We start from the raw sequence: 18,798 nt of genomic DNA, 5'->3' as shown, positions 1-18,798 counted from the left end.
AGGGAGACGCAACTGCGCAGGTTATGTTTAGGTGCACACACATAAAATAAAGAGTACAAAAGCAGGTTCAATAGTTCATATGCCTTTCGAATTGAATTGGGGAGGCAAAGAATTTTAAGACTGGACTTATTATTTAAAAAGTTCCACTCAAATAAAAAACATTTTTCATTGTACATGTGCAAGTTTAAAAAAATTATTAAGCTAAAAAAATAATAAAAATTGGCTTAGGATAAATCAACTTAAGATAACTCTCGGTAATTTTGTTTATTTATCATGGTAAAGCAGGGCGTAGGCACAGATAAAATACGAAGGTGTCTTTAGTCTAAAAGAATATGAACACAGTATAAACAAAGAAACGTCAAAATAACCTCACTTTTCGGATTTAAGTTTTAAATGTTATGATAAATCATACGGATTTTCAATGTTGTACCTTTAAGAAGTGTTAGATATCTACAATAGAAATAAATTTAAGGTATGAAATTACATTTTTTCGAACGTTTCAAAAGCTGTCACAGTTTCAGTTTTGTTTACTTTTTGTCCTAATACCTACTAGTACCTACTTGCGAAACGGACTTTGATAAAAAAATTGAATACTTAGTCGATTAGATCTATGGCGTTCAATTATTTTAAAATCTTTAGTTGTTTAATATTAAGGTGATACTTCATATAATTCTTAGTTTTTTTATCATTTATACGATTGATATATATGGCTTTGCATTTGTCATATCTTCAAATAATAGAAAATTTTATTTTACAGTAATAACAGTAAAGTTATACAATATATATTTATAAAATTTTATTAACTCTACCTGATTAAGTCATGATTATTGAAGTGTTTACAACCGCAGTGTTCTATAATTATTGGAAAGTTTTCGAATATGGCTTTATACAATGCCGGTAACGATGTGTCCTTAAACAATACTAACGACTTGTCAAACGATACTCATATTTATGAAGACTTGTCCATAATTCCATTAGAAAAGGACGGTTTTGGTAAGTTCCTCTCAAGATATGTATAAAGTTTCCTAGGTTATTTTGTATTAAATCAATATTCTGTAATATATTTATCAAATAATATCTATATAAAACAAATACCACACACCAATTTTTATTAAAGCAAAATACAAATACAATGAAGATTTAGTATATTTGATATTCATTAACTGATAAATTATATTGATTAACAAAAAGTGTCACCATATTAATTTGTACAAATAATTACAATCTTTGTGACATGTTGAAAGTTTACTAATGTTATTTTTCGTTATACATTATAGGGCATCATGTTTCTTCTAGGAGCTTCAATTTATTGAAATTGCGTGGCAAAAACATATAGAATAGGCATGACTTTCATTCATAATATGCTTCAATTTCTTATTATTTTTGTGATAAAATTTAATCATGAAAAGTGACTTTCTCATGTTTAAAGTCACCACTTAAATAATATTTTTTTTCAATTGACTGATTTCTTAAACAGTAGTGTATATATCTTAAATATTCTACAAAAATATTTTTTGTTAATTTGAATTTGTATTTTTTAACAAATGGAAACTTATTTATATATGTTATCCACTTAAAGTAATATAATGTCTTGGTATACATTTTAGATATCTGTTAGTTACCTAATATCTTTATCCATAATATTTGACCTTTCCGAGAAACAAATCACTATATGAAGAAGAAATTTAATGATTTTAATATGTTTAATATTTCAATTAGCAATATGTGAATTGTGCGGACGTGTTGGTCGTCGGGGTCAATTTTATCCACGGAATAACAAATTTTGTTCACTGAGATGTCATGCAAGTAGTACAAGACGGCGTTATTGTAATTGGAGGTTTAAGCTGATGGAAGGAGCTGAGCATATGGCGGGTCTAATTCCTTTAGAACCATTGCCACAATTACAGCATTGGCAGGCTAATTTTAATGATTTACAGGTAATAAAAACTTATATTGATTTACATTCGACATAAAATTTTCAAAATATTGTGTAGTAGCTAACAATTTTATTTATTTGACAGGCAGAGCTATAAAATAAACCAATTATATTGATTTAAAGCACAGTTATTTCAAACAATTACTATTTTCCTAAGTATTGATGGAAAAAGTTTATAGATTTAATCAAATAATAATAGGTATAATAAATATATATTAAAATAAGTATAGATTTAATTAATAACTTTTTCTTTATAGGCTGGCCCAATTAAGCATTCTGCAGCCTTAGTAGCCAATAGCTATGAATGGAAAGATGAACTGTTTGGCTGTGATTTTCTGGCAGCTCCAGTCAGCTTATTCAAGCATGCTCCTTTACATGAAATGTGGGATAATACATTTGAGGGCATGAAAGTGGAAGTAAAGAATTCAGATTGTGAAAATATTTCTGAAAAATTGAATGATTACTTCTGGGTTGCAACCGTGTTAAAGGTGATTAATGTAAATTAATGATAAACTTAAGGCAGCCGTAACATTTCAATTAGTCATGGTTACAGAATCATATTTTTCATTTCTTGTTTTAAAATGTTTATAATTTAAATTAACGTTATGCATGTATTTTTTTGTACTTAATTTGAAATATAAATTGTATATATTTCTCTAAGAAATTATTTATTGCTAAATATGTCTAGTAATTATATAAAATTAGTGTTATTTATTTATTAAAAATTATGCTTTGACATATTTTATTTACAGGTGAAAGGTTATATGGGGCTTTTGCGTTATGAAGGTTTTGGAAGTGATGATTCTAAAGACTTTTGGGTTAACCTTTGCTGTTCTGAAGTACACCCTGTAGGTTGGTGTGCGACGCGTGGTAAGCCCCTTATACCACCACGAAGCATAGAGGATAAATATACTGATTGGAAGAAGTAAGTATATTTGTCGTAATTTTAATCATATGAAATGAAGTGTTACTTAAGTAAGTAAAGTAAAGTAACAGTCTGTAAGTTTCCCACTGCTGAGATAACGGCATCCTCTCCTATAGAGGAGAGAGTTTGGTACATATTCCACCACACTGTTCCAATGTGGGTTGGTGGAATGCACATGTGGCAGAATTTCGTTGAAATTAGACACATGCAGGTTTCTTCACGTTGTTTTCCTTCACCGCCGAGCACGAGATGAATTATAAACACAAAGAAGCATATATAGTGGTGCTTGCCTGGGATTGAACCCGCAATTATCGGTTAAGATGCTCGCATTCTAACCATCTTATGCTTCGAAATTTGAAAGATTAAACATTGATATTTTTTTCTTTTTTATGATAAGTAACATGAATTATTTTCATTGAAATATTATAAATAAACAATGAATTACTTACGGTTTGTATCCAGTATAGAAGAATATTTTTATCAAGTTTAATTGTATTTATAATAAATTTCAATTCAGTCCAAACTGTATATTTTTTCCCTAAAGAAACATAAATAAAACTATGCTACTCTTAGTTGTTGTTTGAAGCAAGTTAACATATTTTTGTATTTTTTAGATTCCTAGTGAAACAGCTTACTGGTGCGCGAACATTACCAGCAAATTTTTACACAAAGTTAAATGACAGTCTTGTATCAAGGTTTTCAATAGGATCAATCATGGAAGTTGTAGATAAAAATAGAATTTCACAAGTGAAGGTGAGAATATTTGTGTACATATTTTTATACTGTAAACATGTTTTATATGAAGATATTATTGTAATAGTTACTAATTTTTGTGATTTTTGTAAACAGGTAGCAAGCGTCTGTGAAATAATTGGCAAGAGATTACATGTTAAATATTATGACAGCTCACCAGAAGATAATGGTTTCTGGTGTCATGAGGATTCACCTCTTATCCATCCAGTCGGTTGGGCGTTCAGAGTGGGCCATCCACTGGATGCACCTCAGAGTTATTGCCAGAGAGTTGCAGCCGGAAGATACATACCTAATGATACAACTCCTGAAATGTTTTACAAGTATCCAAGTGATGAGCCACCTTTGTTTTCGGAAGGAATGAAGCTAGAAGCCATTGATCCTCTCAACTTATCAGCCGTATGCGCCGCCACTGTGATGCAAATTCTGAACGAGGGTTATATGATGATTAGGATAGATTGCTACCCAGCTGACGCCTCCGGTGCCGACTGGTTTTGCTATCATCAAAGGTCGCCGTGTATTTTTCCCGTTGGATTCGCCCTTTCGAACAATATACCTCTGGTTCCTCCAGCTGGGTATGTATCTATGAGTTAATCAACCACACTGTTTTGTTGATGTAGGCTCATTATAACACTTTAAATCTAATTTTACGATTTATATTTGAGCTGAGATGGCCCAGTGGTTAGAACGCGTGCATCTTAACCGATGATTGCGGGTTCAAACCCAGGCAAGCACCACTGTATATATGTGCTTAATTTGTGTTTATAATTCATCTCATGCTCGGCGGTGAAGGAAAACATCGTGAGGAAACCTGCATGTGTCTAATTTCATCGAAATTCTGCCACATGTGCGTACCACCAACCCGCATTGGAACAGCGTGGTTGAATATGTTCCAAAACCCTCTCCTTAATGGAAGAGGAGGCCTTAACTCAGCAGTGGGAAATTTACAGGCTGTTACTTTACTTTTTTACTTTACTTTATTTCTAGTTTAGAATCTATGTATACTTTTTTGAGAAGAACCGTAGAAAACCAGCAGCTATGTTATAACAGAGTAATATCATGTTTTTCGGCAGCACGTCGGCGGAGCAGTTCCGCTGGGAGGATCACCTGCAGGGCGCGGGCGCGGCGGGGCGGGCGCTGTTCGCGGCGCGCGGGCACGTCGTGTCGCACGGGTTCGTGGCCGGCATGCGCCTCGAGTGCGCCGACCTCATGGACCCGCGCCTCGTGTGCGTGGCCACCGTCGCGCGCGTCGTCGCCGACCTGCTCAAGGTACCGCGACTCGACTTGACTCGACCGTGTGACCGTCGTCTGGCAGTCACTTGCGTTTTATATCCAAATAGTTCGAAAGATCTTTTGTGTTACGTAGTATATTCAAAATCAAAAATCAAAATCAAAGTATACTTTATTCAAGTGGGCTTTTACAAGCACTTTTGAATCGTCATATAACAATTAAGTGAAGCTTCCACCGGTTCGGAAAGTAGATTCAACCGAGAAGAACCGGCAAGAAACTCAGTAGTTACTCTTTTTCAACATTTAAAAAAAATACAGTCATGTTAGTTAATTTTTAAGTTAATACAATTATTAAATTAATATATCCTGCCTGGAAGTTAAGAGGTATTAATTCCACGCTTTTTTTTATCATCTACAAAATCTTGTATCGAATAATACGCCTTTTTCACCAATGTATTTTTTATAAACGAACGTATTTTTTATATTTGATTTAAGTGCAACGTTAACGATGACGCAGGTGCACTTCGACGGGTGGGGCTCGGAGTACGACCAGTGGCTGTGGGCGCACAGCACGGACGTGTACCCGGTGGGCTGGTGCCGCGCCGTAGGGCACCGCCTGGAGGGCCCGCTGCAGCCGCCGCCGCGCGCCGCGCGCCGCCCGCCCGCGCGCGCCTCGCGCCGCCGCCGCCGACTCGGTACGCTTTTTTTTTTCTTTCTTTTTTTTTTTTATCGCATAGGTGGCAAACGAGCAGGAGGCTCACCTGATGGAAAGTGACTACCACCGCCCATGGACATCTGCAACACCAGGGGGCTAGCAGGTGCGTTGCCGGCCTTTAAGAAAGGAGTACGCTCTTTTCTTGAAGGTTCCCATGTCGTATCGGTTCGGAAAAACCGCCGGCGAAAGCTGGTTCCACAAAGTAGTTGGTACGTGTCTCAGCCACAGGGGTGAGGACAGACAAATCATTTACACTTTGAATCGCCTTTATTTCATTTGTCAGAATTAATTAACAACGACAACAAATAAGTGAATAAGATCGTTGTTAGATGACGAATGAAAGTACTATTGATCCAGGAAACTCAAATTTTATTTGGAACATTGCTTTACATATTGTAACAAAAAGAAAACATCTATAGCGCGATTTAAAATCCTACTAATGCCATCTATTAATGACAACTAATAAAATAAGTTGATAAATTTAAACATGAACATGCCGCCCGCCAAAAGGCGTTAGGCCTTTTAACTAATAACTATTTAAAAAAACAAAAAAAGAAACTAGTTACATTATACTATAAACTTTAACTAATACATAAAATATTTTACTAATCCTCAATTGGTAATAAACACAGCTTGTGAATAGGACGTTTAACGATAGTGTTCTTACATTTTACACTAACAACACGGACATAGCCATCTGCCCCAGGATGTGTGGCAACTACACGACCCAATAACCACTTAGACGGTGGAAGTCTATCATCTTTAATAAGAACAATATTGTCAACCCCTATGTTAGTTTGAGATCTCATCCATTTATGACGGTTTTGTAACTCAGTTAAATATTCTTGACTCCATTTACGCCAAAAATATTGTAGTTTTTGTTGTAAATAAGTCCATCTATTATTGTAAGAATATACAACATTTTCATTGCAAGTTTCGTCAGGAATTGTAATTAGTGGCTCACCGATTAAAAAATGTCCCGGTGTTAATGCAAATAATTCATCATTATCATTTACAGTAGTTAATGGACGAGAATTCAAACAACTCTCTATTTGATATAATAAAGTAACATATTCTTCATAGGTAAGTTTAGTCTCACAAAGTGTTCTTTGTAAATGAAATTTTACAGACTTAACTGTAGCTTCCCATAACCCTCCCATATGGGGTGCTCCGGGTGGATTAAATTTCCATTCAGTTGAATCTTTAGCCAACAATTCAGCTATTTCGGGTGATAAATTAATCATACTTTGTTCAAACATCTTTTTTAATTCTTTACTAGCACCTATAAAATTAGTACCACAATCGCTTATAAGTTTTTTACAGTGTCCTCTTCGAGAGGTAAATCGCCTAAAGGCAGCTATAAAGCTTCCACTTGTTAGACTTGTGACTAATTCTAAATGAACTGCCTTAACTGCTGTGCATACAAAAACAGCAATATATGACTTTTGAACTCTATTTGACCCTCGACCACTAAAAAGTTTAAGCAAGACAGGGCCTGCGAAATCTACACCGCTTATACTGAAAGGTCTTTGTTGAGTAACTCGTTCTTTAGGTAAATTACCCATTAACTGACTAGCTAACTTAGGTGAATGTCTACTGCACGTAACACATTTATGAATTACACTTTTTATAATATTTCTAACGCTAAATATATAATATTTACTTCTTATATAATTGATCATCAACTGACAACCTCCATGCATAGTTTTATAATGTGCATCAAGAACAATTAAGTATGAAAGTTTACATTTTTTATCTAGTATAATAGGATGCTTAATAGAATCAGAAAGATTAGAGTTTTGTAAGCGACCTCCAACTTTTAACAAATTATTATTTATAAACGGATTAAGCTTTGTTAATTTTTTACTTTTACTTAAACCTTTATTATATTTAATTGCTGGATTGTTGCCTTTAAGTATACTTATTTCATTACTAAAACTCCTTTCTTGTGATATTCTAATCAAAGAATACAATGAATTCTGTAATTCATAAGTTGTTAGGTAATTGAAATGTGTACATTTTTCTATTTTCTTAACTTTATATTGACATTTATAAAAAAATTTAAAACAATATGCAATTACTCTAACTAGTTTTTGTAAAGTTGAATATTTATCAAAAACATCAAAACAATTATTAATTAGATTACTATGAACTAAAACTTTTATAGGTACACGAGTTTCTAACTCTGTGACTGGAATGTCCACTTGCTGTTTGATAAAGTTTTTATCACTATGCAACCATGAAGGTCCATTCCACCATAAATAGTGATTTGGAAGATCTAACGGGGAAATGCCACGAGAAGCAACATCAGCAGGATTCTCGTGAGAAACAACATGGTTCCATTTCTCCTTTTCTATAACATTTATAATTTCAGTCACACGATTCGCAACGAATGTACTCCAGTGTCTAGGAGGTTTTTGTAACCAGGCTAAAACAATTGTGGCATCTGTCCATGCGTATATATTATTCGAATCAATATTTAGAGTAGCCTTCACCCTCTTTATTAATTTAGCTAACAGTACAGCACCACATAACTCTAACCTGGGTATTGATATCTTTTTCACGGGAGCTACCCTTGTCTTACTCTCTATCATAGTAATTTTAATGTTTGTAGATGTTATTATTCGACTGTAAATTACAGCTGAATAAGCTATATCAGAGGCATCAGAAAATCCATGCAATTCGACTTTTAATATTTTATCTGACATGCCAATCCATCTATCTAGTTCTATCATAGGCATTTCTTTCAATTCTTGTCTAAACTTAACCCATTCTTGATTTAATGGTTGTGGAATAATATCATCCCAATCGAGTTTATTTATCCATAACTGTTGCAGCATATTTTTAGCCTTTACGACAATAGGAGCTAACCACCCGCTAGGATCATAAATTTGAGCTATGTCACATAAAACAGAACGTTTGGTTATTTTGTCTCCTTTATGTTTAAGATCTATTTTTAACTCAAATTTATCACTGATACTATTAAACCAAATGCCTAGTATCTGTCTAGTATTTATTGTTGTTGATTCTATTTTTGGGTGATTAGACGTGATTTTGTGTAAAGTAAACCCTCCTTTTTTAAGAACTTTAATAATATCTTCTTTGAGTGCAATTGCAGCTTCAATGTCAGTTGCTCCGGTTAGTAAGTCATCGACATAAAAGTCGTTCATTATAGCTTTAATTACTTCAGGTCTATAGTTACTGTTTTCATCTTGAGCAACTTGTTTAAGAGTTTTTATAGCGAGATATGGTGCACATGACGTGCCGTATGTTACTGTTGTTAAACGATAATGTTGTATTGGATTGTCGACAGTAGGTCTCCACAAAATTCTTTGATAATTCACATCTTGTTGATCTATCCAAATTTGTCGATACATCTGTCGAATATCTCCCAGAAAGACTATAGCATGACATCTCCATCGTAACGTAACATTGCGAATATCACTTTGAAGCGGTGGTCCAATTAATAAGTTATCGTTTAATGACTTACCGTTGCTAGTTTTAGCAGAACCATTGAATACCACACGTAGCTTAGTTGTAGTATGCTGTTCGTTTATGACAGCATGGTGTGGCAAATAATATACCTGTTCACTATTGTCATCATGTGGCACAAGTTCCATATGGTTTTGGTCTAAATAATCAGCCATGAATTCCGTATATCTTTCCTTTAATTTTGGTTGTTTATCAAACCGTTTCTCTAAGATTGAAAATGATTTTAATGCTGTTGTTAATGAGTCTCCTAAGTTTGGTGGTTGAGTTATGAATGGTAATCTAACTTGATAATGCCCATCTTCTCTTTTAATATGAGTTGAATCAAAATATGCTTCACATTTCATTTCTTCATTTGTCATTACCTTTTTATTATAAATCGGTTCCTCTAGTTCCCAGAAACGACGAAGCTCTTTATCTATATCAGTTTTTAAATGATAATTATGAACATAATTATATGAGTTATTGCTTTTATTTATACTTTTTCCTGATATCAACCATCCAAGTGTAGATTGCTGAGCAACAAGTGTGTTATTTTCGGTTTTATGAACTATAATACCTTGCTGAAGAATATCTGGATAGACATCTGCTCCTAAAATAAGGTCTATTTTGCCTGGCCGTTGAAACGATGAATCAGCTAATTTCAAACTATTAAGTTGCGGCCAAACAACCTTGTGCTCGCGTTGTGGCAAATATGATGTTAGAGACTTTAATATATATGCCATAATCTTAACTTTAAAGCTTGGATTTTGAATTGATATTATCTCAAACTCGACGAAAGCCTTGGTTACAGTTCTGTTAGAATCAACTCCTACTATATTTCCTATTATAGGTGTTCTTTTGAGTCCTAAACATTGGCAAGTTGATTCAGCTACTAGTGAGGCTTGCGAACCAGGGTCTACAAGTGCACGTAATACATGTAAACTATTATCTCTTTTTGACTGCACAGATACCATTGCCGTAGCTAGTATAACAGGACAACTATCTATGGAATTTCCCAGTGTGGTAACGTCATTTGTCATCTGAGTCGGTTGTAAATTATTCGCAGTGGATGGTGCCACCGAATAACCATGCAATAATGAGTGGTGTTTTTTGCCACATTTACGACATGAAGTGGACTGTTTACAAGTTTTGACTGAGTGGCCTTTTATCAAGCAATTGAAACAAAGATTGTTCTTTTGAACAAATTCTTGTTTTGAATTCGCACTCAATTTCGCAAAGTCTTGGCATCTATATATATAATGATCTTGCTTGCAATAGGAACACGATAAGTTTGATGATATGTTTGTGGCAAAACTTTTAGTAGTAGGCATTACTTTATATTGTATGTTTTCTCTGGATTTAATGGCTTCTAAAGTTCTAAATCTAAACTCTAAAAATTCAGACATATCTTTCCAGGTTGGTAAATTGGAATTAGATTCAATTCTTTGTTCAAATAATTTATGAGATTCTGGGTCCAATTTTTGTATTGTAATATATACCACTATGTCATCCCAACTTTCTGTCGGTATGTTTAAACTCTTCAAAGTGACCAAACATTCAGAGGTGACATCTAATAACTCTTTAATAGCCTTTGCAGATTCTATGTTAATTTTTCTTTGACTGAGTAATTTTCCAATAAAAGCATTAACTATACTTCTTCGATTATCATATCTTTTGTTTAAAATTTCCCACATAATATCGTAATTATTATCAGATACTTGTATCTGCTTGACAAGACTTTCTGCCTCTCCAAATAAACTTGACTTCAAATATTGGCATTTGTTCACTTTATTTATTTGCTTATTTTCGTGAACTAAAGATAAGAACAAATCACGAAAAGATAACCATTCTTTATAATCGCCAGAAAATTTTGGTAAGTGAATCGGTGGTAACTTCGCAACAACTGAGGTATTTTCTTCCAAATCTATATGAGTTCTAGAAGTTGTCAGCACTTTTAACTCTATCTCATTCAACCGCTCTTTTAGACGTGTTTTAAAGTCTAAGTAAACGTCTAATGTTGTGTCATAAATGTTTTCAATAAAATATGCTAACTTTTTTCTATCATCTGTTGAAACTGATGTCAAATTTGAATGTCGTTTTTGAAATTCGTCCCAATAATCTGTCAACATTTCTAGCCTAGTCTCTAAAAATGCTTTTGTTATTCGCTCCTTTGGAGATTTTTTAAAATTATCTAACATTTTTTTTTCATTTGCATAGAAATATCTATTTGGGTTCTCTGTAATGCTTCCATTTTAAAGTTATATCAACTAATCACTTAGCACGAAAAGTAATGGTCACAATTTAGGCTACCAATTTTAAGTATTTTAATAGAATAACAGCTAATGTCAATGTGTTTTTTGAATTTTTACAAGTCCAAATATTGAAATTATTTTAAGTCTATATCACTTTTCACCAATTGTCTATATCCTTATTCTAGTACTTACGGTTACCAGTCCACCACCACTAGTCCGTTTGTATGCACTGTAATCCCGTTTTACACACACTTTGCCACACAAATCACTTCCTTTAACTTCACTATTCCTCTCACTCACTTCTATACCGTAATTCCATGGCAGCTAAGTACCATTATACACTCCGCACAATTTGCACTTTTCACACTGCACTCGCGAACCGACTCGAATTTTCACTATTATTTAATCCGGCTCGAAGGACCAATGTTAGATGACGAATGAAAGTACTATTGATCCAGGAAACTCAAATTTTATTTGGAACATTGCTTTACATATTGTAACAAAAAGAAAACATCTATAGCGCGATTTAAAATCCTACTAATGCCATCTATTAATGACAACTAATAAAATAAGTTGATAAATTTAAACATGAACAATCGTCGAATATTTTTTGGTTTAATATTTTTTCAGCGACGAAAGTTTCTTCTCAACCTCCAAATACAACCGAAGAGAGTTCTCAAAATTCAGACATGGGAGACACGAAGAGTCTTTCGCCGCCCACGAGTGTGTCGGAAGTGTCTGCGGACACGGAACTAAGACCCGAGGAGCAGACATCTTGCGTTAAAATGGAAGTGGAGCATGAAGCTCAGATTGCACCGGTTCAAGAACGACTTGAACATGTCAACCAAGAAAAATTGGTTAGAATTTATGTTTTTGTAACTGACAAATTGTTTATTATTAATTAAATAATTATTCCAGTGCTTTATTGTTAAATAATTGCACTTGTTTGCAAAAAAAAAAAATTAAGTTTTAAGCTAATATTAAAATTAAGTGAGTCACAAGAATCACAACAAAATGTTGTTTAACAAACTCGGTACATGATAAGCTTTCTTTATTTCCAGAGTACTACTACTGCTGATGTTTTGCAGGATTGCTCTGAAGATGTAAAACAAGAATCACCGGAGACACCATTGAAGAGTGAAGACGATAAAGTGATCCCCAGACTAGTCAATACCAGTGTACCCTTAGACATACTAAATTCGGTTGACCCAGAAAACTGGACGACTGTAGACGTCGCCAAGTTCCTCACAGTCAATGATTGCCAACCGTACTGTGTTAACTTCAACCATATAACAGGATCCATGATGCTCCAACTATCAAAGGATGAAATAATAGAGCTCCTTGAAATGAAAGTAGGACCTTCTTTGAAAATATTTGACCTAATCCAACAATTAAAGTGTAAAATTAAGCAGCCTCAGTGTAGATTACTCGGTAGCTTCAAGTAATATTCGCTTTGGGATGAGTTATCCTACATAAAGAGACTTTTTAGGTGATAATAGTTTTAGTTTGAGCAGTTTAAAATCATTACACAATGAAAACTGCTTTGTTAGTGTAGCTAGCAGTGTTGAATGACTATTTTATAAAATAGTATTTGCACATTTATTGATTGGATTAAGAAAAGTGCATTTTTTTAATGATAATCATATTTAAAATATTGAAAAAATTTGTTTCCTTAATGGCATATGAACTGCATTTTTTAATTTGGTCAAACTTGCTGAAAGAAGTTTTTATTCCTGCAAGTGTTACCAAAATAAAATCCATTTGGATAAGCTTTGTGTGGAATTGCGAGCTAGATTTTGCATTTATCTGTATTTTACGTACTCCCTATATTTATTATTACTAAATCATTATAAACATGCTTCATGAAAACATTGCTTATTTTATGATAAATTTAAGTAACCATTGTTTTATTGAGTTATAAATGAATGCACAATCCTTTGAATGGCACTATTGCCTAGCTTATTTAAGTCGAAATTTTAAAATGAGTCGCGTCATATAAAAATCTAATATGAAATTTTATTCAATCTTTTATAGTTCAACTTTTAAAGGGTACTTTTATTATTGGACTTGTTACAATCAGTATTGGTTTTTATATTAGTATAATGTATGTCGAATTGAGTATCAATTTACAGAAGTATATTTTTTCAATTTAAATAATGTAAGAAGGTTAACTACTTTTTGTAATAGGAACTGCAGGTTGTTATTAAATATACCAAACTTTTTACAAAGAGACTAAAGAGGTCAAAAATTAATACACGAATTAATCTAAGCTTACAATACGACAGACATGATTCGATATAAAAAACCAGTGTCACTACTAAAATCAAACTATTCAAAAATAAATTAATGTAAATACCTCGCTATTGTACTACTAGGTGTATTGTGATGAAAACTCGAAGATATCAAATCAACTTAATTACTAACTTTACATTCTATTACATTGTACTATCGATAACAAAAAAAAATTAATGAAATTGCTGTTTTAATAAAATAATATTATTTGATATACAAAATCATGGCAATAATATATCCTAGTTTGATTATCTTTTTTAACACTGTAATAATATTATAATGAATTAAATATTTATCATTATTATTTTTGTTTCATCGATATATCGATTTTTAAAGACCAGAATACTATTCTCATCTTTGAGGGAAACATTAAAACATATTTGACTATGTTTATTATAATTGGTTAGAAATTCTATTATAATAGAAAGAAATACAAACATTCCTAATTCTAAAATATTTTGAATGTTTTAGCATCACCATATATAGTGTAATATCACTCATAATAAATAGACTGAATTCCTAAATATTGTGACTATGAAATTTTAGATGATAATCAAATTGCCTTTGTTTAAGTGACTTATATTAATATGACCATATATCATAGAAATACACGTGTTTTAGTGATAATTGCCCTGGAAATAAATAATGCTGAAATAGTTCACATTTGTTTTATTATTTATATACATAAAGTACAAAATATTGGACGGATTACTTATTTGAGAAATAATTACGTTAATCACCAGAAAATATCTTTATTCGTCGATAAATCTTGAAGTACTTGATTCGTTAATAACCTGTGGACAATAGAAATAATTTATGAAAAATTAGTACGAACAAATTGGTAGTAGTCCGTAGAAATCTTTACATTAATTCCTAAGAATGTAACGATTTACATGAACACGAGAGACTGCATCATGTTCCTATATTTAAACAAAGCCATTAGGTGGCTCATTTGCTTGCCCTACCTACGAAAAATATAAATAGATCCGTGAGTAATAATAAAATGTATGCAAGGTAAAAGTTCGCAAAAAATGTCTTTTTTTTGTTTAATACTATGATAAAGTAGCTCTGACATAAATTGCAGATGATACAATTGTCAACAGAACTTATCCATACACTTTTTCTTTTAAGATTTATGAGATACTAGCGACCCGTTCCAGCTAGTGCAATAATATGACATCACAGTAGAAACTTCTAAAATTATCAGTGTTTCTTTACTTAATTGTCCATGTATTGCCTATATATAAAAACCTTTATCTCAAATCACTATCTATTAAAAAAAACACATCAAAATCCGTTGCTTAGTTTTAAAGATTCAAGCATTCATGGGGGTATAGGGACAGAGAAAGCGACTTTGTGTTATACTATGTAGTGATGACATTTAATTTTGCGTCACTTTGGTTGTATGGTTTTTTGATTTATTCTTCTACCACTCTCTCGTTGCTCACCGAAGGCCGAGTTTACTCAGAATAACTATTTAATAATATATCTACGTTATATGTATTTACCTCATTGTATGATTAGGAACTGTGGGAGCGTATAGAGCGCAGCACAAAAGATTTCCTGATCTTTGCGCGTGACATTTGTGGTATTCGGAACACCAGTACATTTCGTTTACAGCGCCATCAATGACATCTGTAAAGGTATATGATTTGTAAAAATATATAGAAGTTATAGCAGGCACCAATGATATTCTAATAAACAGATATGTTATACCCATACTAAAGAACAGAAAAAAGTGTGCCGCGCCCGGGACCGTTTATTTTACATTTCGTTACAAGTGAAAAGATTAGCTTGATAAAAACAATAAGTAAAAGGGATAACTAGATGTTTTAATAACGCAAAACGTATTACTACGTAATTATGATGTATTTTAACGTGTTACTACGTAAAACGACTAAAGACAAACGTCCCAATTGTGACGTTTTCTAATCTTTACTTTTTGCGCGTTAAATACATATCTTTTTACTAGAACATCATTGGCAGGCACTGAAATTTCTGTAATAGCAGCCTAAGTTGACTATTAGGCTGTGAATACACAATATGAAGTTTTGCCACCTGACATGTTTGACATTATATAAATTTCTTTGAAATACCAAATCACACGGCCAATAATATCCTGTCTATCCAGTTCCGTCAGAACAAATTGGTAGCAGGTAAAATGTTTAAAGAATCTCAAAATGTAAAAGAATACCTTTGTCATCTCCTTCCATTTTCAACTCAGGTGCTAAATCCCTTGCTGTTGTTACATAGAATGTTCTCAGTATATCTATACGATGGACTCCTGACATTCCGCGGCTCTTTTGATTCGAACCGTGTAAATGGCGAGAGAACACACATCTTCGTTTGTTTATATTTACTACCATGATTCTGAAACGATGTAATGGTAATACATGTAAATTAATAGTAAATAAAAATAGATACTGGCTCGTTTGTATTGCTCGGTTATAAGCTTGGCTTACGGTATGGCGTTCTAAAATTTTCAAAAATTTTCTGGCGTTTGGAGGAGGAAAATTTTGATGATAATTTGTAATTTCCGATATTAGAAATATAGAAATTGGTATTTCGGCTTTTGTCAATATACTAAATGCTAAAATCACCTACGAGGATGAAATTTTGAATGTTTGAAATATTAAAATTGGTGTTTAGACTTCTTTTTATAAGCAAAAAAAACAACGAAAAAGTACTTTCTCTTAAGCTATTCAATAGGATACTTGAGTAGTAATAGTGAAAATAACATAGTTGTTTTAATAAGGCAATGAAAATTCAGTACTTTGCACACATGCACATTTAAACATGCAACTTTTGTTTATATTCAAAGCATATTGATTATTGAGCTCACAGTGTAGATATTGGGCAAAGTATGTTTTTGGTAAAAGAGTACTTATATGATTATTTAAATATATGTGTATTAGAAAGAACAACATTGTTGAGTTACTTTTAGAAGAACCTTGGCTATATATACTCTTACATACTTTTTTATTTCAGTCAGCTTCTAGTAAAATAGTAATAGAATTAAATACATAATACCTTACCCTATAAACACAGGGTCAAAAGTTATGCTTAATGGAAAATTTCTTGGCTGTATAAGTTTTGCTTCTTTTATAATGTGAGCATAGTTTTCCCAGCATTGGAGGACTATTTCATCTATTTGCGACAGAGGTGGAGTTGCACCACATATCACCAAAACATAAACATCTGCTAGAAGTTTACAAGTTACTGCTCTAAATGCCACCTAAAAATATAAGTTATTAGTATATATCATTATCATCATTACACAATACAGAGTCATTTACCGCTATCTGTCCTATGCTTAGGTATACAGTTTAAATTTGACCTAGTAGATGGCACTGCCATCAGGAAATTATGAGTAATGTTTATGTCTCTTGTCATTGTAATTAAACTTGCTTACTCAAACTTCAAATCAAAATACAACAATAGTAATTATTGCTATTGGGCAAAGTAAGTATTGCTATTTGATGAATGGTCGGTCCAACAGTAGCAAATAACATTATTATTAGGGTATTGTTTTAGTACAGAAGAGTTGAGTTTTAAACTTACGTTTGGACTCATTTGAGGCAAGTAAATAAGAGAATCCCTTAAAGGTACTCCATCTTGAGTAGCTGCAAGCAACAGAAGTAATCTTGCTTCTCTTACATCCAATTCATAAAAGTCTGAACTTGTAGCCACCAGGTGTCCATGTATACTTAGACATGCCCAACGACCTGTTACAGTTTGTGCATAGTTATCTAATACTTGCTGTAAATTATGAACAAAACGAAGTAAAAATTTTATTATTCATCTACTACAAATTTGATAGAAAATAAATCATACTTGCAACTGTTGTGCCTGAGGACAAAGCATGCTCTGAATGGAATCTAGAACAATTGTTGACCGAGGCACTGTATTAGGATCCAATGATTCTAAGAGATAATCTATTATGGGATAACATTGTCGTAAATCTCTTTTTATTTGATCTATGTTTTTCAAATTCTCTAAATCTTTTTTGCCAATAAAAAAGACCATTGCATCATGAATACATGACAGCAGCAGTTCCAGATCATACTCAAGCCCACCGGTTGCAATTCCAATTAATGTGACACTGCAAATGAAGTAAATTGACTAAAAATAAATTTATTGCACATGTTTATAAACTTTATTCATATTGTAACCTACCTTTTACAGAATTCTTTCCAAAGTATTGTACCATTTTCAACCTGAGTGTTTATCAGGGACAAGTTATGACATTTAGTAAACATGTTGATTCCATGAAGAGATGCAATTGTTGAAAATTGAATCTTATTTAAAAGGGAAAAAAATAAAAAAAAATTAAGTCAGTACATAATTATATATAGTAAACTGTAAATGTGAATCGAAACCAAAGGTTCAATCCAAAGCAATGCATTGGTAGAGAAGAAAAACCTTGTGTCCTCACAATCCTGCATTTGTCAGAAACAAATCAAGAAATCCGCTTTAGAGCAGGGTGAGGAATAAGATCAAACCCTTCTCAAAGGAGAGGAGGTGCTTAGCTTTAGGGTCTTTTTGCTGTTCTACTTTATTTGAAATGTATTTTATTTATTTAAAAATAAACTAGTATTAATTCAATGACATTTAACATGTTTATGTGTAAATTGTACCGAATTTTGCTTTGAAGCTACTAGAAGTCAAATACTTACATTATCATTATTGCCGCGTTTCCTTGAAAAAATAGGAACACCGCTTTCGGATGCTACCGCTATTGCTATTACCGACATTATAACTTAATATTTGTTTAGTGGTTCTACGCAAAATACCTGCACCATATAAACAAATTTATTTATAAGTACTATGAGACTTTTCTGTGATGAAGTCATAAATGAGTGATTAAACAAGATTTAAGAGTCTTTAAATTGAAATTAACACAAAAATAATCTAAATCATATTAAGCAATCTTTGTTTATGTTTTGCTTTTAAAGTTAAACAAAATAACAAATCAATTTATAAGCTGTCAATTTGGTTAGTTTTTGTTTACGTTAATTCCTCTCGATAAAGATAAAGGTATTCCGTTAGGCAGCCTGTATTGTTGTAATAATTATAATAGTTTTATGTCATGTTCAGGCTTTGATTTTTGACTAGTAAACTAATCGTTTCTATTAATTGTTTCGTCCTTGTTTTGTTTACAATTTATGGTTTTACTAAACGTTGTCTAAGTAATTACTATTATACCCTAATCTGTGGATGTCGCATT

General features: G+C 32.7%; 2 protein-coding genes across 6 annotated transcripts; one reads left to right on the top strand and one right to left on the bottom strand.

Annotated features, from left to right (window-relative positions):
- Positions 1 to 305: 305 nt before the first annotated feature.
- Positions 306 to 14,230, top strand: LOC124531812 (polycomb protein Sfmbt). Of its 5 annotated transcripts, none has more exons than XM_047106345.1 (11): positions 306 to 472; positions 758 to 993; positions 1,720 to 1,937; positions 2,194 to 2,424; positions 2,689 to 2,861; positions 3,476 to 3,614; positions 3,711 to 4,186; positions 4,685 to 4,880; positions 5,359 to 5,536; positions 11,910 to 12,136; positions 12,341 to 14,230. In XM_047106345.1, the coding sequence occupies exons 2-11, from the start codon at positions 879 to 881 to the stop codon at positions 12,722 to 12,724; spliced, it is 2,337 nt and encodes a 778-aa protein (XP_046962301.1). In that variant the 5' UTR covers positions 306 to 472; positions 758 to 878; the 3' UTR covers positions 12,725 to 14,230. The 5 variants fall into 5 exon arrangements, with proteins under 5 accessions (XP_046962301.1, XP_046962304.1, XP_046962303.1 ...); XM_047106346.1 differs by lacking the exon at positions 306 to 472 and adding an exon at positions 481 to 654; XM_047106348.1 differs by lacking the exon at positions 758 to 993 and having other exon boundaries at positions 307 to 472.
- LOC124531813 (protein fuzzy homolog) lies at positions 14,226 to 18,544 on the bottom strand. The gene is made up of 8 exons (XM_047106349.1): positions 18,248 to 18,544; positions 17,748 to 17,869; positions 17,406 to 17,673; positions 17,133 to 17,330; positions 16,607 to 16,806; positions 15,766 to 15,941; positions 15,080 to 15,206; positions 14,226 to 14,365 (listed from the first exon to the last, which is right to left on the bottom strand). Exons 1-8 carry the CDS (start codon positions 18,323 to 18,325, stop codon positions 14,308 to 14,310), a joined length of 1,227 nt encoding a protein of 408 aa, XP_046962305.1. The 5' UTR covers positions 18,326 to 18,544; the 3' UTR covers positions 14,226 to 14,307.
- Positions 18,545 to 18,798: the final 254 nt, after the last annotated feature.

This window comes from Vanessa cardui, chromosome 8 (assembly GCF_905220365.1).
Source record: "Vanessa cardui chromosome 8, ilVanCard2.1, whole genome shotgun sequence".
Taxonomy (NCBI): Eukaryota; Metazoa; Arthropoda; class Insecta; order Lepidoptera; family Nymphalidae; genus Vanessa; species Vanessa cardui.
Note: the sequence above shows the minus strand (reverse complement) of the source record. Positions and strands in the feature narration are given on the sequence as shown.